We start from the raw sequence: 20,626 nt of genomic DNA on the forward strand, positions 1-20,626 counted from the left end.
GTATTGAGTTGAAGGTGCCTGTAGAACACCCAAATAGAGATGTCTTGTAGGCATTTGGATAACAGGGTCTGAAATTCAGAAAAGACATATGTGTTGGAAATGAAGATTTGGAAGTTGCCAGGATATGGGTGGAAAATTAAACACAGTGAAATGGATAGGATTATACATTTAGGAGAAAATCTAACCAATGCCAATACTAACAACCTGGGCAGATGAAAATGAGGATGAAAAGAAATCTGAAATGAAATGGCCAGAGAGTTATGGGGAAAACCATGAGTATATGATGCCATGTATTCAATAAGGAGATTGTTTTAAGATAAACAAAGTTATCACTGGCGTCAAATGCTGCCCATGGGTTAAATATGATTATGCCTAGGAAGTGTATATCCAATGAATTTTGCCACAAGCTTGTCTCTTGGGACCTATAAGAGTAGATTCAGAAGGGTAACAGAGGTAAAACCCAGATACTTTAGGTTGCAGAATAAGTGGGCAGTAAAAAATGGAAGCAGTAATACAGACTTCTTATTTCAGGAAGATTTGCTGTGAAAGAAAAGAGAAAGGTAAATCAGGAGCCAAAGGAGATACAGGGTCAATGGAAGTGGCTTAAGCATAAATTAGAAAGAATCACCAAACAGAATAAAGTTAAAGATCCAAGAAAGGAAGATTAGACTGAGCACTCTGAAACAAGCACAAAGAACAAGAACAAAGAATCCAGCAGAGAGGGAACATTTATTTGTGAGAAATGACACATATTTCACAGAAATATGAAGGGGAACAAGATGGGTAGAGGTGTTAAGTGTCGGGGTGTGGAGACAGGAGTTTGAAGGAGACCTTTGTGAATAGCTTCCATTTTCTCTGTAAAATACAGAGCGGGGTCATCGACTGACAATCATCAGGAAATTGGGGGGATGGATAACACGTTGAAGGAGAATGAAGGCTTGAGAAAAAAAGAGCACGTTAGGCAAGCAGAGAAGGATAATCAGGAAACACTGAGAGCCCAGAAGCAGTTGGAGATCTTAAAGTCGTGGTTGTACCATTCTCCTGGTCCTGTGATTTTAGTAGTTTTCACCACCCCAGACAAAGGCAAAAAGAGGCAGGTAATAGCACAGACCCACTTAGTTTACTCTTTCAGCTTCAGATGGCAAATAGTTAGCCCTCTCCTGGGATTACAGGGAGGGGTCAAATCTATGGATTTAGAGAGATTCATGTGAAATCGACATACTACCTAAAATTACTTCCATCGCCAAAGCCACAAGAACGGAAGAAATAGTGGAAGCAGCTGTAGGCTAACAGTTGAGACCTGAGTTCTAACCATAAGTCTGCCCTAAACAGCTATGCCTGCTTCATCAAGTCACTGGGTCTCAGTTTCCTAATCTATAGGATAAAAGGACTGTTTGAGGCATTCTCTCCAAGTCAGTGATCTCAGTTTCCGTGAAAACATTGCTGCTGCCCTATACCAGGTGTGAGGGTATCTCCACAACATCACCATAAATGCAGGAAAGGTGATCCTAGTCCCCATTTCATAAACAACAAAACTGAGGGGGAAACTTCTAGAAACCCGCTTATGCTCAAGAACAGAGATCCCTGACTATCTCCAAACCTATGTCTTATCCACATTCTGAAACACCCTCAGATTAGGTTTGCCCATGAGAGGTCTGTAGACTCTGCGGTATTATCTAGAAAACGAGTTCAACTGTTAGCACATCACAGAGGGAAAACAGTGTCGCCTGAACTGGGTGAAGTGACTGATCTGGGAAGTAGCCACAAAAATAATCCTCCTCAGAGAGGAAAAGACATATTAGCAGACAGGATTTCACAAATCTTTGTGTAACTCGACAATTAATTGACACAGTATAAAACCAAATCAAAAACCATTTTTTTAGAAGGTAACTTTCCTAGAGATTCGGGCCAGAGAGTAGTGGAGGGACTTTTCTTCCATTTTCTTTCTCTGCCAGATGAGTAATTTCAGAACAACTGCTGAGTGCTGAACAATAAGACATTCAAGGACCAAAACTCGAGAGTCATTTTTTTCACCACAACACCCTCGGGTAGCTGTTCCCTGTCTCTGGCAGACAAAATTATTTTCCAGCTGGCTCCTGGAGGACCATCTATAAACAAATTAGAAATTTCAAAGGGTTTGTTTTCTGCCTTCTGGCTGCCAGTAGGGGCCGTTCCCTTTGTGTCCTTCATACGAAAAAGTAATTTAACAAAGAAAAAAGAGAGAGCACGCCTCTGTTCAAAACAGAAAAGCGTGTCCCCTCTCTCCCCCTCCCTTTCATCATCCCCTCTCTGTCCATTGTCATGTTTGGTCAGTTTTCTGTCAAAACAACTTTTACTGTATGCAGCTTTCCTCCTGCAGGTCTCCAAGAGCTTGAGAGACAAGCTGTTTTCCTCCAGCAATTCCATCAATAAGGAGAAGATGGAAAATGAGCACTGATTTATGGCTGATTCTCCATAACAAACAGGGGCAGTAAACGCCCACCCGGCTCTGTAGGGAGAAGTTAAAAGTGGGTCCACTGGCCTGCCACCCAGCTCAGATTCAGACCAAAGGAAGTACGGCCTCAAAACAAAAGAGAGCTCTTGAAACATTTTACAACAGCTTGTCCTAGGCAAGGTACAGGACATATATCAACGGGAAGGAAAAAATCAAGCCTGCCTTACACCAACTCAGAACAGAAATTAAGCTTAATATCTGGCACTTCTGAAAAACCTTCCCCCTCAAAATATCCCAGCAGATGGGAAGCACCAGGTATTTAGACATAAGAACGCATTATATTCCAAAGGAGAAAGTTAGCAAAATTGGTCCCCAGTTTACGAATAAGGAAACCAAGACCTAAAGAGAAGGGAGGGTGTGTGTGTAGTGACACAGCAAATTGTTTAAAGACAGGACAGAGTCACCATTTCTTGTTTTATGTGGCCCAAAGTCAGCTTACGGAGACTAAGATGCTTTCTTGGGTTTTGGCTTGAAAAGTCCATTTTCTCATTATTATCTTATTTTTCATTCTTTGGGATTGATTTGGGGCTTGGCTGGCAGTCAAGAGCTAGAGAACATGAGGTTCACAAATGCAGCTATTTCTAGCCTGCTGATATGCTCCACTAATCATGTTTTAAGTGGCATGCCAAATCGAGACTTTGCTTTCTAGGTTTGCACTTTAAGGTGAAGAGGTCTTAAAAGCCTTCCTAGCACAGAGCATTTCATTTAAGGAAATTCTTGACTCAAGGCAAACTAATTTGAAACTACTGGGAGTATGCCAATAGAGAGAAAAATACTGTGGGGTTTAATTTGGTTTTGTGCACTTTTCTTAAACATGTATTTTGCATACCTTTACTTCTAATTCTTTGCCGGCAGAGTGTGTGGATTCTGCAGGTAGATTTCCAGCAGTGATTCCAGCCTTGGGGGTCAAGGAAAGAATGACAATGGCTTGGAGGAGTAAAAGCTTCCAGAGCAGTCAGAGCCTAAGTCTGGAGTACATGTGGGTGCACGCACACGTGTACGTACGTGTTTTTGCTGGAGGAGTTGCACGTGGGTGTGTGGGGTGCTAGTGAATGAAGTGGAGATGCAGGACAGAGATGTGATGCCTCAACTTGGCTAAGCCTCAAATACCGCCCCATAGCCCTGATTAAGCAAAATGCTCAGGACAACATTCAGGTCAAGGGCAGCACCACCCGCTGGCTCACTGCCCACTCACAGCACGTTCACTCACCCTCCGTATATATGTACCTTCCACACATACCCCCGAATGCATGCTTGGGAGCCAGTTAAGAAACAAACACTATTTTAAATTCATTTCCTTTTTAAAACAATGTTCACAAGAAACGTTATTTCAAGTCTGTTTCCCATGAGTGAGATGAAGCCATTCCTTTCTGGCCACGTTACAGAAAAGCATGATCTTGGAAGTACAGAAACGGAGTCAGATTTCAACAAGAGTATTTATAGCACTTGGGCCGAGTTGACCGACCTAGGTTCAAATGACTAATAGAGAACAGAAGACAAATATTCCTTCCCTTCCCCCAATAGCATAAAAGCATACAGTATTATGCTGAGGCCAAGATTTAATAAGCCTAAACACGTGTAGTATAAGGAAGATGAAATGTAAACCACAGAAGGGGTTTTGGTAGTGTATTCGATACCATACAGCAGTCTTACAAATTGTTTATTTCCTTTACCAGATGGGCCTTTTAAAATTTCCTCTCTGCGTACCTTAGTACCTAATGGCAAACCCACCTGAATCGCTTCCATCCTGCACAGCCCTTGCCGGGATCTTGGCCAGACACAGTGCATGCAGGGTTAATGCCAGCCTTGAGCAGCCCTCTGCCCTGAGTAGGGTTATTAAACAGGAACAGTTGACTCATAATCTGTTCTCCTCATGTTAAGTAGATTGCAATAACTCAGCTGTCCAGGATGTGTTTATCAATGCTCTGTGGCTTTCAGCAGCAAATATTTTATAACCACTAAGTTTGATGTTCAGACCACTCATCAAATGAAAATCTCCTGTACTCAGAGCTGGTTTTATCATCACAACCCACCAACTGCAGAACCCTGGAGAGGCAGTAACCCTGCCCCAGAGCCTATCCGGCTCAGCCAGATCCTCATCCTGGGAAATTCTCTTCCGCTAAATGACTTTAAGAGAAACTGGCCCACCCTCAGAAGAGGCTATAACATTTCAGAGATTCTTCATCAGCCTAAACTGTCCTAGTAAATTGCCATTTTATTGAGTTTTATTGTCTCCTTTATATGCATTCTAGTAAAAGTGAAATGGGGTATATGTAATAAAGAGGAATGGAAATGAGGGAAGATGTGGATGAGAAGAAAGCAAAGGAAAGAGAGAGAAATAAGGGAGAGAAAACAGAGGGGAGCTCAAGAAGGGAGAAGGGAGAAAAAGAGAAAGGCAGGTAGATGGATCCCACTACAGGTTGCATTCTGTTGATGCTGAATCCCTAAAACTAGATCATTTGAAATTAATAAAAGAAATGATTGTTGTCACAGATATGCTTTCTCCGTAATAATCTGATTTTCTTAATGAGCTGCAGAGGTTCTGGTATTTCCCATTTAGCATATAAGGTACTATCCCCCAAAAGAAGGTGTACAGCAGTTTATTGTATAACTGCAGAATATTGAGCAGTCATTAAAGAATTAGTAATGAGGGCTTCCCTGGTGGCACAGTGGTTGAGAATCTGCCTGCAAATGCAGGGGACACAGGTTCGAGCCCTGGTCCGGGAAGATCCCACATGCTGTGGAGCAACTAGGCCCGTGAGCCACAACTACTGAGCCTGCGCGTCTGGAGCTTGTGCTCCGCAACAAGAGAGGCCGCGACAGTGAGAGGTCCGCGCACCACGATGAAGAGTGGCCCCCACTCACCGCAACTGGAGAAAGCCCTCGCACAGAAACGAAGACCCAACACAGCCAAAAATAAATAAATAAATAAATAAATAATAAATAAATAAATAAAGAAGCTTTCATTAAAAAAAAAAAAAAGAATTAGTAATGAAACCAGATCCATTGACCTATCATGCCTATAAGAACCTATTAGATAATGTAACATCTAAAATAATACAAGAATAGAAAGTTAACAGTCATCATTTTCATTACTAAATGAAACCCACATGTTGAAAAAATGCTCATGATTCAATTTTTGAAACAAACTTCTTGTACTTTTCAGTGACATAAACAAATGAACTGCCTCTATTGACTAAGCTTAAGTTGGGAGACTGTGTCTTGCACCCAAGGAGTATTGAATAATACTGATGTTGGTACTAGGAGTAGGGTTCTCAGGTTGGCTCGGCCTCCATCACTTGCTCACCTAGAATAGAAGAGAGGTGTGACTGGGAGGCACTATACAGTAACAGTCCCTCAAATCTCAGATGCGAGAAGCATCTGTCCAAAGGAATGGGAGCCACTGATAGTTAAAGACATCAAATAGAATGCAAGGCAGACAAAAACACAGCTACTATCCAGAAAATCCCCTCTCCCCCTATCTGTTCCTATTTTCTTTTCTTTTCTTTCTTTCTTTTTTTTTTTTTTAAGAGAGAAGACGGTTGGGTTTTTTAATATAAATTTATTTATTTCTTTTTGGCTGTGTTGGGTCTCCGTTGCTGCATGTGGGCTTTCTCTAGTTGCAGCGAGTGGGGGCTACCCTTCGTTGCGGTGCACAGGCTCTCATTGCGGTGGCTTCTCTTGTTGCAGAGTATGGGCTCTAGGCGCGCAGCCTTCAGTGGTTGTGGCACGCGGGCTCAGTAGTTGCGGCTCGAGGGCTCTAGAGCACAGGCTCAGTAGTTGTGGTGCACGGGCTTAGTTGTTCCACTGCATGTGGGATCTTTCCGGACCAGGGATCGAACCCGTGTCCTCTGCATTGGCAGGCGGATTCTTAACCACTGAGCCACCAGGGAAGTCCTGTTCCTATTTTCTGATACAACAGCCACATTAATCACAGAGTATTAGCCCCATCACTATGACAACTACTGAAAATCTCACAAAGATAATGATTTACAATTAGAAGAGAAATAAAAGGGTTATTAGAGGAAGTCTCTCACAAGGAAAGGACATTGAAGTTGAAACTTGAGCGATAAACGTGAATTAGACAAATTCAAGAGTAAGAGTAAAAAAGCCTTTGAGGTTGAAGGAAACCTAAATGTGAATTCTCTTAATTCTAAGGAATTTGGAAAATTCTGCTTTAATTCACATGTAGAAAGGAACAAAACCCTAATAACAACAGAAGCCTGGAAAAGCTGCAAAATCATAGTTTTTTGAAACCTGTCAGAAGCAGACACAAAGAAACCCAAATAAACTATACTCCAGAGAGTGAGGAACACTTTCCAGGAGGAAAAAAAAAAAAAAAAGGACTGAGCACTGGTCTTATACCTCGCACAACTGCAGCAGGAGGAGGGATCCATCATAGACTTACTAGTCAAAATTCTAATGACCTTTTAATAGCCTCATGTGGGAAGCACAATGGATTGCAATTCAAAGAACCCTCAGCCAGCCATAAAGCAAGTCTCCACTCACTCACCATGTCTTTTCCATGGATCTTCACTCAGCACTTGGGAGTAGACCTAAAGAAAAGGAGTAGAGGAGATCTGAGAGAGATGCACCTTGAGATGTTGTCTATATCTATCCATCCATCTCTCTGTCACAGATTTGTGTGTATTCACGCACATACATATTTGTTTTATACAATATGTATTATACACACATATATGATTTCTTTATATGATATTATAGATTGTATTTACATATAAACACATTATTCTTTAAAAAATTTTTGACTAAAGCAAAAATACAAACATTGGTTACGGTGTTTATAATATACATAGTGGTAAAGTATAAAGTGACAAGAAGACAAAATGTGGAAGGAGATTGAGGGAATTATTCTATTTTAAGGTACTTATGCTGTTCATTAAAGGAGATGACAGGGACTTCCCTGGCGGTCCAGTGATTAAGACTCCGTGCTTCCAATGCAGGGGGCACGGATTAGTTGGGGGGAACTAAGATCCCACATGCCACGTGGTGTGGCCAAAAAAATAAATAAATAAAATATAAAAAATAAAGGAGATGACAATTTAATAATCCATATTGTACACTCCAAAGCAATTAATAAAAACAAATTTAACACAAAGACTTATGAAGATAATACATAAAAGAAAATGGGATACTAAAACAAGTGCAATTTGCTCAAGAGAAAGCGGGAAAGGAGAAAAAGTAGAACAAAGAACAAATGGATTAAATATAAAACAAAAAATAACATGGGAGACTTAAATGCAACTATACCAATAATTATATTATATGTAAATGAAATAAACATATATATTAAGTGGCAGAAATTATTAGTTTGGATTAAAAAAAATCAAGACCCAACTTCATGATGTTCCTAAGAAACATATTTTAATTATGAAGCATAGACAGGTTGAAAGTAAAAGGATGGGAAAACGTATAACGTGTATAGCAGATAAGCTCCAGAGAAGGCCACCATCAATCCTACCTTGCACGGACAAGCCTACTGTTTCACACATCAAAAGGTACAAATTAACTCCCCTCCCCTGGAAACCAAGCTGGCTTTAGTGACTTGTTTAATGAACAGAATATGACAGACATGACATTCTGGGACCACTGAGGCTACTTTATCATAAGCCTTACAGCTTCTGCCTGAGGTGCTTAGAATGCTTACTTTTTGGATGTTGCTTTTGAAAAACCAAGCACCCTACAGTGAGAAGCCTGGGTCTTCCCCTATGGAATCAGCAAAAGGGGAGAAAGGGGGCAAGAATTATACTATATGAGGTCTCCCCATACGGAGAAAAACATCTGGAATAGGAAAGAAGTATTTCTCCAAAAAATTCCCTAACTTTGGGTTTTTTCCCTTAACACATTGGGCTTAACCATGAAGTATATGGTCAGTTGGGGATGGGAGCCGGGGGTGGTTATCAACTGGGGTGAAAATAGGTATCTATCAGAAGAGTCCTTCCTGAAGTCATTCCCACAACATTCTCTTTTAGGTATCCTCCTGAGACCACTGGGGATCAATATTGATTTTCCCCTCAGAATGCTCGAAAAATGAGTTTGAATGATACAGTAAGTAAATTAACTTCAAATTACTTCTGCATCCAAAGCTGAAAACCCATTCACTATTTTATTTTTGGCCCTAAATAATGTCCAGGCACATTGTCTGACATAACATATGAGAGAGTCAGCAATGAGATTAAGTGACAACATGAAAATATAGATACTCCAATAATAAAATGTCAACAATGTAGAGATGACAGATTTTAATATACACACCCTCCCATTATCATATTAAAATTCAGAAGTATTGCATTTTATATTAAAGTCCAAATAAAGTTATCCTGCCCTTGTGAGTAAAAGTTTTTGCGAGTTAAAATCCAAAGGCATTAAAGTTAAAAATCAGTTTTTCTTGATCGAGTGAGTTAATGGTCCTAAGTCTGAAATTCTTAAAGTTCAAAATACATCCTCCCTAATTTAGTATCCTTTCATCTGTCAGGTAAAGGAGTTCTTGATGCCTCAGTAAAATTATTGTTCCGTCAGCAGCTCCATCCTGGGTTGTCTCTCCTTGGAATGGATGTAGTTCCTTCTTGACATCAAAAGTGGCATTTACTTCAGTGCCAGTTCTCTGTATGCATTCCTCAGATGCTGAACCCTATTCTGATGTAAGTTTTTCCACACCACCAAGCAATTCTCTGACACCAGCTGGGTGTCCTATAATTCAACTCAATTGTTTGACACTTACCAGGAGATAGTATCGGACTACACAGGTAAAGGACACAGTCCCACAGGACCGTCCTACACTTCAGATGCCAATTATAAGTCCAGGTTGTTACCTGTGACTCTGACGGACTGGCTATAAATCAGAGGTTCCCATGACCCTGTTCTTGGGTTCGATTAATTTGCTAGAGCAGCTCACAAAACTCAGTAAACCTGTTTACTCGGTAGATTACCAGTTTATCATAAAGCATATTAAAGGATTTAATTTAGGAACAGCCAGATAGGAGAGATGCATAAGACAAGCTAGAGGAAAGGATTAGGAATTTCCATGCCCTACTGGGGTACAATTCTCCCCAAATCTCTATATGCTCACCAACCAGGAAGCTCTCTGAACCCCATCCTTTTGGGTTTTTATGGAGGCTGCATTACAGAGACATGATGGATTAAATCATCAGCCATTGGTAGTTGAATTCAATCTCCAGATTTTTCAGAGAGGGGGGTAGTGGAATTGAAGGTTCTACTTCTCTAATCACTTGATTAGCTCCACTGGCAATCAACCCCTATCCCTAGGTACTTTTCATATCATTAACATAACAAAAGACACCTTTCTCCTTCTCATCTCCTAGGACAGTCCAAGAGTTTTAGGCGCTCTGTGCCAGAACCAGGACAAAGACCAAATACGTATTTCTCATTGTCGATCACAATATCACAACTCCCTTTCTAAGATCCTGAAAACTTCATGTGACACACAAGATTATTACAGCTCTGGCTCCAAAACCACCAAATTGAGGAAACAAGATGATCCCCAGCCTCTATCAACAGTTCCTACAGGCAATAGTGTACTCTGAGAATCCATTCTAAGAGTTGCTAAAGGCCATATAACAAAAATTCAACATCTGAAGGAAGTAAAGTAGATGGAAAAACTCTTGGTTCAGCATCTTCACATGCAGTCAGTTAATGTCTGTTATCCAGAATCCACAAACTGTGAATTCAAAATAAATTGGGTGAAATCTCCCAGCAAAATGTTAATGAGGGCACTACTCATTCACCATTTCTGTGGTCTCTCTAAACTCACTATCACATTTCTCAGAGTGCATTTCAGATATTGCTGCCTACTTACAAAGATTAGAAATTTGAAATGATGGGAACCCAATCACCAAGAATTATTTGCAGTGCCTATCTTTTCCATCCAAGTTCTTAAACTACTTTAGTTTCACTTGCCCTTTTGTCTTTGGCATTCCTGGAACTTTGGTGCTGCCTGAGGGTGAGGTCTGTCTGGTAATACAGACTTCACATTATGTTATGAGAAAGTACTTCTGAGCTTGTGCTGCCACTTCTGCCTCTCGTATTAGAATTGCTTAGGGAAGAATTTCACTCCCACACTGAATACATTCAACTAGAAGAGTACTCACAACTGGACACCCACTTACAAAGGAGAAATTGGACTCCCTACCTCACACTGTATACAGAAGTTAACTCAAGACGGATCAAAGGTCTAAACATAAGAGTTAAAATTATATACTAATTGAAAGAAACCAAACAGAAGGCCACATGTTGTATGATTCCATTTATATGAAGTGTCCCGAATAGGCAAGTCCATAGAGACAGAAGTAGATTAGTGGTTGCTAGGAGTTGAGGGAGAGGGGAATGGAGACTGACTGCTAATGGGTGTGGGACTTATTTTAGGGGTGATAAAACTGCTCTGGATTAGATAGTGGTGATAGTTGCATAAACCTGTGAATATACTAAAGTCCATTCGATTGTATACTTTAAAAGTGTGAATTTTATAGTATGTGAATTATCTCTAAAGTTTTTTTTTTTTTAAAGTACATTCAACATATTCTGGAACCAAAGCTGCTGCTGATACATCAAATCCCCAGCTCCTGGGGCCTAGGAGATGCCGTCTTTACTCCTCCCATACATTCATCTGGCACATTTTCTTGAAGCCAGTTGTATTAGAATTTGTATAAGTACTCTAAAACTTAGTGGTTTTAAATAGCAACTATTTATTTAGCTTGAGATTCTGCAGGTTGACCAGTTGAGCTAGGCTGAGCTGAGTAGTTCTTCTGATCTTAGATGGTTTCATGTGTCTGCAATCAAATTCTGGATCAGCTAGGGTCTACCTAATCTAGGACAGCCTCAGTGGGGTCGTCATCTTGGTTCCACATGGTTGCTCATCCTCCAGCTAGACTGGGATTGTTGTCACATGGGCAGCAGGGTTCCAAGCGTGAAAGAGGAAGTGAGCCTAGAGGAAGAGGCACATCCTCACTTCCGGTTCATTCTATTGGCTAAAGTAAGTCACAATGCTAGTCAAGATTCAAGGGCAGGGAAATAAATTCCACTGCCTGTTGGGAGGAGCTACGATGACACATTGTAAGGAGTGGGGATTCAGGTAAGGGTAAAGGATACTGAGAACTTTTGTAATCTACCATTTCCTAGAGCAGATGTTGCAAGACAAGAGTTGTGCAGTGGGTCTAGAGAACAACCAGTACACATCAGAGAGAGAGGCTAGAGGATTCCAAGAGGGAATTTCTAAGAGAAACCAGAAAAAGGAACTAAACAGATGACCTGATGTGTATTAGACTAGATTGAAAGGAGTTTTAGAGTTCTTTCAGAAAGTACTAGTACAGATTATAGGATCACAGAAAACAATTCCTTCAGGGTTAGGTGGGTAATATAAGTGTGCAAAATGGCCAAATGGAAGCCAGCAAAGAATGAGGTGCAGAGTGCATGCCCATCTTAAAACACTGAAATCATTAGTTTCAGGGAAAATCAAAAGGATTTCATATATACTAAATATAGTATAATATAGAGTTCATTGTATATATGGTCATATTTACATATTTACCTACTTATATATTTACATGGTCATAATAATCCAAACACTCAATATTAATTTAGCAAGAAAATATGTAATGCAAGTACAATGAGAAAATAAAGTACAGAAAGATGCATGTTTTTGGATCAGGGAATGGGGTGAAATTTGGGGAATCACAATCCCAGGATCAAGAGAAAACTCAAAACATCTCCAGTACTGCTGATAGGAACAGAGACAAGTCTTTGATTTACTGAGAAAGTCCCAGGATGCATGCTAAAAGCAAGGATGTAAAACTAAGCAGTTAATGTTACAGACTTAGATTGTCTTACATATTATATTAGCATACTGTATTTGTCTGTCTAAGGATAAGTTTATTTGAAGAAATCTGGGCAAAGTAGTACAAAGTTTAATTCAAAACATATGGTAATTACACTTAAATAAACATAAGGAAAAAGTTTTAAGATTTCCAGTTGCACATGGGCAATCGTTGTGGTTGCCCTTAAAAATAGTAGTTAATGTAGCCACAGAATGTTAATAAATGATTTCAAAACCTCAAAGTTTATTGGGAAGATTTCCAAAATGTATCAGTATTTGCTTGAAATGACTCCACCCATGAGCATGGGTTTAAAATCATTACAGGACAATTATCCTTCTCCTCCTTTAAGATAAATTTGGAAACTTTGCCTTAAGTAGAGCCTTCTATATTAAGAACAACCTTGAACTTCATACCGAGAAAATTAGTATGTGTAAATTTATATGAAGTCTACAATAGTAGAACATGAAGGCAAACAACATTCCTGAATGACGAAATAATCTCTTCATCCTCTAGTTTGGGTCAGGCACTTATTTTTAGCTCAGAGGCTTTATAATTTTTATAAGATTACCCATAAATCTTCCTTGCCAGAAAACCAACAGTAAGCAACAGTTTTTTGGATCTCTGTTTCCTTGAAGCAATTCTCTTTCATTTTCTGAAAACCACATACCAGGGTTTCTGCTTGAGGCCAATCAGATTGATGTATTGGCTAGTGAGGATGGGTAACCTATAGAATGAAGAACTGGCCGGAGCCACTGTTCCCACTGGCATTCTCATGAGACACACCTAAGTTTCGTTCAAGGCTTCACTGTGTAATACCCTCATTTAAGCAGAGCTTGTGGATAATAAAATGCATCTCAAGGGTGAAACCACTCTGTCCTGTTCAGCAGGCCACATCTTCAGGACCACTGTGAAACCAAGCATCTGTTTTGTGATGTTTGAAGCCAAAAAAAGGAATCAGACCAATCTGTAAGTTTTGGCCTTGGTGTCTCATCTCTTACCTCAAAATTCTAGATGGGTGATTGAGAGCGGTTAGATTTTAACTAAACCATTTTAATTGTTTCAAATTACCTTGGTATAAATAGATTCTATAGAAATAAAATGACTATGAATTTGAAGATTAAAGGCAAGTTTTTCATTTTTTCAATTAATTGAGTGGACATCTTTTGGGTATCTACTTTGGGAAGAGGCCTGGACAAGACACTGAGGGTTTGCTAAAATGAGGAGTTTTCAGGCCCAGCCCTGAAGATTTTACTTTAGTCGTGGAATCAGGTGTTTAACCAGGGTTTGCAAACTCGTGGCCTGTAGGCAAATCTGGTCTACAGCGTTGTTTTGTTGGCTTGCTTTGTTGAGTGTCTAATTTGAATGTTTTAAGCTAGGCATGCATTCTCTAGCTCATTCTCTGCTAATTTACATTTGACCACTCCTCACAATTATATTACCCACCTGACCCGTGAGGGAATTGACTTTGCAACTTTGAAGACTAGATATATTACATAAGAAATGAAATAAATTGGGAAACTGTGCTATAGAGAGAAACATAGACTTTTAATGTGAGAGAGACTACTATGAATCCTGGTTCTGCTACTTAATATCTATGTGATCTTAAGCAAGTTGTAATAACTTCTTTGAGCCTTAGTTTTCTTGCCTGTAAAGGGAGCTACAAATACTATCTCACAGTGTGGTTGTGAAGATTAAACAAGATAATATTTCTTATTTGTACAACAGCCATCACATTGTGAAGGCTCTATAGTTTGGTAGCCATTCTTTGCCTCCCCTTACAGTAGATGCCTATGGAAGCTCAGAGGAAGGATCCATTAGTTCCGGCTGGGTGGGTGGGAACACTTGGCAAATCAAGTGATGATTTGAACTGGGCCGTGACGGATGGAAAGGATTACCATGGACAATGAAGGGGAGGGGGGATTTCTATGTTTTAGGATCTTCTGTTTTGGAAAAGTATGTTTTGAGTCAGGCCATGGGATGAGAGTTCTTTGGGGCTGAGGATAGTAGAGAACATCTCCGTAGCGTAAGCAGAGAGCTAGTCTGGATCAGGCGTTGCTGTTCATCACTTGCTTTCACGTTTTCCCATCATGGGGTATGAAGCACTGCTGCTATATTTATGGGGCAGAAAGTAATTACCAGGTTCCTGGAGCAGAGATGGAGGGCTTAAAAGGCCATTCACGGAAGATAGCCATGAAAGGGAATATTAGGCTCCAGGGACCAATCCTATAGTTGTAAGCATGCACAGCTATTTCTTGAGAACATACCAGATGCCATATCTTAGTCAAATGACCTTTCCTAGTGTTTAGTGATGGGCAAATTGTGTTATACATGGTTCTTAGGATTACTAGAGTATATCCTGTAAGTCCTTCTGAGTGGTCTGTAACTTCTACAGGCAGTAGCTAACTACCTGCGATGAGGGAAGAGTTAGTTGCTAGAGTGGTGGTACTGTGGGTGGATGAGTAGGTGGGTAGTTCTGTACAGATTCTGCAGTGTCTGAAGAAGTCATGATTGTGTAGGGTAAGTAGGAATAGGGCATTCTTGAAAGAGCAGTTGAATTGTTCCATCAGGCCATCAGTCTGTAGCAAGCAATTATGAACATGTTGGTGGACATGAAGGAATTTGGACAGTGCTCCCAAAATATAAGATAAGAACTTGGACCAAGTATCTGAGATCCAGAAGATTGGTATTTCAAGGAGATGAACATTTTCCTTCATCATAAGAGTTGCAGAAACTATCATGAATGTGGGGAGAACAGAGGAATGGTGACATTCAGGGGATAAAGTGTGCCATCTAAGAAAGTGTGTCCATCCTCATGACTACAGGAGGAGAGAAGACATAAGATATGAAATAAAGTCCATCATGAGACTATCCAAAGGAGTATAGGGGTTAGGAGTAGGAAGTTTCCCCCAACAGAGGTCTTGGTTATTTTTGTAGTGGTCTGCTTGCCGTCTCTCAGACTGGTGACCCAAGCACTAGGCACCTGGCCCTACCACACCGACGGCACTGTTGACCCTACCTAGTGACATGTTGTTTTCAAGTACCCACGAGAGAACCAGCAAGCCACTACTTGTATAGGCGCATCGGACATCCCCACTCCAGTATGAGGGTTAAGTACTATGGTAGGAGTTTTGGCAAAACTCTAGCCTTGTAGAAGTCTATAATTTCCAAGAAATCAGAGGATTCTAATGCTCTGCACTCATCATGCACTTTTCTGAGACCTCTTCTAATTCCCTAGTCAAGGGATTAACCCATTCTACCCAGGTGACCAGGTGAGAATGCAGAATCTGTGTATGAAAGTCCACAAAACCTACCTTCTAAAGAGTTCATTCATAGCATTTGCCACATCCTAGGTGATAAAGCTGTCAAACATGATCATCCTGAGGTCAGGAATCTGGGGTTAGCCCTGCATCCAGGGTCACCCTGTTAGAAGATGTAAATTACCCATCTCCACCACTTCAGAAAAACAGCACTTTATTGCATTCTCCCTTGATCACTGAATCTGGGTCACCACAGGTAGCTAGCTGCTTTTGCCATCATATGTTGGGAAAATTGAGGGACTCCCCCCCCCCCCAGATCTCTCAGGAGGCAGGAATGTGAGCAGGTTTCAGCTTCCAACATTTGAGAATCATCAGATGGCTGCCTTGCTCCATATTTTTTACCACAGTGCTATATTTCTTACATGTAGTACATAGAATATGGCCATTGACCCCCACTGGATAATGAACAGAGGGATCTGGAACCTTGTGTAGCACATGGAATGTCCAAAGTGCTCTCTTCAGGGGATGTCTGATGTGCCTCTCTAGGGTTCTATTGCACTGCAACTGTCAGAGATGCTCTTACACAGGTAGATCCTGGACATATGATAAACTCACATGATTGTTGGTTCTTGCAGATACACCTACGGGAGCTTCACATAAAAATTCAAATTTTCGGGTCCTCTTGAAAAACATGCCAAGACAAAGGATCTACATTCCCACATGGCAACAATCCACAGGACTGGAAAAAAAAACTTCTTCTTTACACTAGCACGTGCTCTCCAATGGCCACAATCTTCTTCACTCTTTGTCATGTTAAATGGATGACCTCCCTCATTTACTTTTGTGATTGCATATCTTAATTTAAAGGAAGAGAGAAGACAGAGGGAGGAGCATGATAAAAGGAAGGGAGGTATGAAGTATGAATTACTTAAAAGGACATATACTAGGCTATGAGAAGAGAAAGATAGGTGGGGACTACAATGAAATAGTCTATGAAAACTCTCCTAAGCTACTGAGCTTATTTTTTACATAATGTTAAGACAATGAAGGCTTTCACTTAAGAGTTTAGCAAAATGTGAACTGCTTTAGAAAGATAACTTCAGAAGCAGTGTGGATGACACAATGTAAAAATTAAAGACTAGAAGAAAGGACATTTTTATAAAAAAAAGTACACGGGAGAAAAAAATGAGAGTATGACCTAGCCTTGCCCAGAGTGATAGAAAGGAGGGAAGGAATACTGTAGAGAATTTGGAGATGGAATTCATAGAACTTAGGAGACAACTGGCTAGATAAGAGTGAGGAAATAAAGATGAGTGTGATGATGCTAGCCTAAGTCTCTGGGAGAAGAACATGAACTCTGGATAGAGTTCAGGGAGAACACAATGGAGAGAAAGATGAGTTCCATTTGAATGTGTTAAAATAGAGGGAGTGGCGAGTCATTTCCTATGGACACATCTAACAAATGGAGCTTGGGAGAAAAAAACTAGAGATAGGGACTTGGAAATCAACAACAAATGCTATTTGAAGCCAGAAACCAGGTGAGGTTGTTTAGGGCATGGAGAAGAGGGGTATACAGAGCCCTCAGGAGCACTATACTTACAGAAATGGTGATGGAAGAAGTGCCAACAAGTGAGACTAAAAAGAAAATAGGAGACATGGGGATGCAGTGGATATTTTCCATTGGTCCTTCCAAACCCACTTTCTACCCAGCTCTGTGCCTGGGGGAGGCTGACCTGTGTGGGCTGCTTCCATTGGCTCCCTTGTCCTCTGGCAGTGGGTCTGATTTGGCCAATAGGAAGCACAGGCAGAGATCAGAGGCTGGGAAGAGCAGGATGCTGGGGGTATTTATTCCCCTCAGTCGCTCCCTACTGGGTGTTCCCAGGTTAGCTACATTTCTCTCTGATGTTCACAGCTCTGTTGGGTAGGTTCTCTCCATGTAGCTGGTTGGCTAACTGGTCCCGTCTCTCATCCCTAAGGATAGTCACAGCTCCCCTTCTGTAGTCCCAGTGTACTGCCCCTACCCTGATCTTCATACAGAGTCCCTCGGTTACACTCCTTTCAATCACTCAGTATGAATATGCCATCTGTTTCCTGCTGGGATCCTGACTGATTCAAAGATAAATCCAGGAGGGTGCACTATCCTGGAAGCCATGGTAGAAGGACCTGCATAAATGCTCCAAACCACATCATGGGATAAGGACTAAAAAGAAGCAGAGTTTGACATTTGTTTTTAGAAGACTGGTGTGGGCGGGAGTCAAGATGCAAGGTTTGGTGGAGGAAATGAACGGTGAAAGAAAATAGAAGCAGTGAGTAAGAAATATTACTTCAAAAAGGCTGGTGGTCTAGGGAGAAAAAAGAGAGAGTACATCAGTCTGAAGCAGAACTAATGTATTCCTTTAAAGTTAAGGAGAGATGGAAATAGCCCCATAAAACTGCTTTTTTTGGTCAGTTGCCTCATTGTCACATGATTCAAATGGCCTCCTTAAATTAGCATATCACCTTCTCCCTGGGATTTTAATTTGACAGAAAGGTTTCAAATATGACCAAGAGACAGCTAAAGATGAAATATCTAGTTCAGGCTTACCTCTCTGAGTCATTCCAGCTATTAATCATTTATAGGACACTATAAGCCACCTCTAGGAAAATGATGATTCTTTATTGCTTGTTAAAAATATTTACATTTTCCTCTACCAGCTGTATACAAGGAATTGATATTTTCCGATTTGCTAAGTCAATAACATCTTCCCCGAGCCATCAAAGGATTTGATAAACCAGCAAAACACGAGAGCCTCTGCCACAGATAAGTGGGAGGCACGCGGGCTGTCAGGCAATTAAGTGGACCTGAATAAGCTGATGTAATTAAGCCTCTTACTGCATAATTATCTTTATTTTAAATGTCTTTTGATGAAACATCTGTTCCCTGCTCCAGATATGAAAAGAGGGACCCATGCTCATGAAGAAAACAGGCTTGTGAGGCTCTCACACATGCTGCCTGGGCTGCTCAGATCCAAGGCAACAAATGTTGTCATTTGTTCCATCTTTGCATGCGAGAGGCAGGTGTCCTCACGTCCTGAGCCTGAATTCATCTGACCTCCAACTCACAGCAGCTGCCTGAAGCACTGTCACACAAAGCAGTGCCTGGGTGCCAAAGGGGACCCTGAGAAGCAAGCGGGGCATCTAGCTATAAGGGCTCGTGCTCTGACCATCTCAAATGAGGACAATCAGAGGTGTTCAGCAAGGTGGGGAATTGGTCAGCAGGATCTACTCGGGTCCCTATCTCCTGACCACATCCCCTTCATCAAAGGTAAATATGATTAGTCAAACCTGACTAATGGGGGCTTCCCTGGTGGCGCAGTGGTTGAGAGTCTGCCTGTCAATGCAGGGTACACGGGTTCGAGCCCTGGTCTGGGAGGATCCCACATGCCGCGGAGCGACTAGGCCCGTGAGCCACAATTACTGAGCCTGCGCGTCTGGAGCCTTTGCTCCGCAACAAGAGAGGCCGCGATAGTGAGAGGCCCGCGCACCGCGATGAAGAGTGGCCCCCGCTCGCCGCAACTAGAGAAAGCCCTCGCACAGAAACGAAGACCCAACACAGCCATAAATAAATAAATAAATATTTAAAAAAAAAAAAAAAAACTGCCTAATGCTGGGCGGCATCATTTCGGTGAATTTCTGTATGGCGATTTTGTTGGTCCTCAGTTCTGTAGACCTCAGGCTCTAATTTGTCAATTTCCTATGTTTTTCCAAATCGGGAATTTTGAATCATGCTAATGGACATTTAAGTGAGAAAGTCACAGCTCTGGAAAAGAAATAGACCTGGTTTTATACAGGCATACCTCGTTTTATTGCACTCCATTTTATTGCGCTTCGCAGACATTGAGGTTTTGACAAATTGAAGGTTTGTGGCAACTCTTCATTGTCAGATGATAAATAGCACTTCTCAGAAATGGAGTATTTTTAAATTAAGGAATATAACTTTTTTTAGACATAATGCTATTGCACACTTGATAGATTATAGTATAGTCTTTTCTATACACTGGGAAACCCAAAAATTCGTGTGCCTTGCTTTATTGTGATATTCACTTCATCGTGGTGATCGGGAGCCGAACCAACAGTATCTCTGAGGTCTGCCTATATTCTGGTGCTGCCACCTGTGGCCTTGGTAACCAACCACCTGTTGCTCCCTTTCAGCCTCAACTTACACAACTCTGAATTGAAAATAAGAATACCTATCTTACAGACTAATTGTGAGAATTCAAAAGCAGGCAGAAAGCCTAATAGTGTACATTAAGTACAGCAGCTGATCTGAATAAACATTAACTCCCTCCCCTTCCTCTGACTCACCCCTTCCCACTGCCCATGAAGGAGCCTAAATGCCCGTTTCTTAATTAATGGTGAGATATCTCCTGTCAAGAACACTGACCAGGGTTCTGGTTCAAGATGGTAGGGGATCCTGAACTCACATCCTCCTGCAAACACACGGCATCTACAGCTACACACGGAACAATTTCCTCCGCAAAAAAACTGGCTGAGCAACTCCTACGCATCGGGCAGAGAAGGAAAGGCCCAAATCGAAGAGGGTAAGGGAGACTGGGACAGCATTTCACCATAAACCCCACCCTGGGCACAGCAACCCACAGTAGGGACAGAACTCAAAATCTGGATCTTCTCCCTGAGGAGTGAAGGATTTGAACTCCACATCGGGCACCCCCAACTTTTGAAACCTCCCCCTGAGAGATGAGCCCCCAAAACATCTAGCTTTGAAAACCAACGAGGCTTGTGTCCACGAGATCCACAAAGTCATAGCAATCTAAGGAACGGCTCTTAAATGGCTGATGCATGGACTCTCCCCACCCAGGGCTCAGCAAAGAGCAGCTGATCAAGCGGCGCCTGGATTTTGTGTGGGAGAGGCTAACTTGCTGTCTTGGAATGTTGGCCTGCTCGGCAGTCATCTGATTTGACACACATTTGGGGGCTACTCGGTGCTCCTTGGTGATGGAGACTGATGGGCACCATCTTTGCAC

The 20,626-nt window shown here is 41.4% G+C and overlaps 1 protein-coding gene and 1 pseudogene across 2 annotated transcripts in view; one reads left to right on the forward strand and one right to left on the reverse strand.

Moving 5' to 3' along the window:
- Positions 1-18,930, forward strand: part of LOC309623073 (regulator of nonsense transcripts 1-like) — a 171,483-nt pseudogene extending 152,553 nt beyond the window's left edge. The window contains exon 6 of the transcript XR_014249932.1: positions 5,139-18,930. The product of XR_014249932.1 is annotated as a regulator of nonsense transcripts 1-like (transcript). The remainder of the gene's footprint in view (positions 1-5,138) is intronic.
- LOC309623664 (uncharacterized protein) overlaps positions 1-20,626 on the reverse strand; it is a 769,197-nt gene that overhangs the window by 589,834 nt on the left and 158,737 nt on the right. Inside the window, exon 2 of the mRNA XM_082380758.1 lies at positions 7,008-7,050. Coding sequence (XP_082236884.1) covers positions 7,008-7,050 — 43 coding nt within the window. The remainder of the gene's footprint in view (positions 1-7,007; positions 7,051-20,626) is intronic.

This window comes from Balaenoptera borealis (assembly GCF_965194805.1).
Source record: "Balaenoptera borealis genome assembly, chromosome: 2".
Taxonomy (NCBI): Eukaryota; Metazoa; Chordata; class Mammalia; order Artiodactyla; family Balaenopteridae; genus Balaenoptera; species Balaenoptera borealis.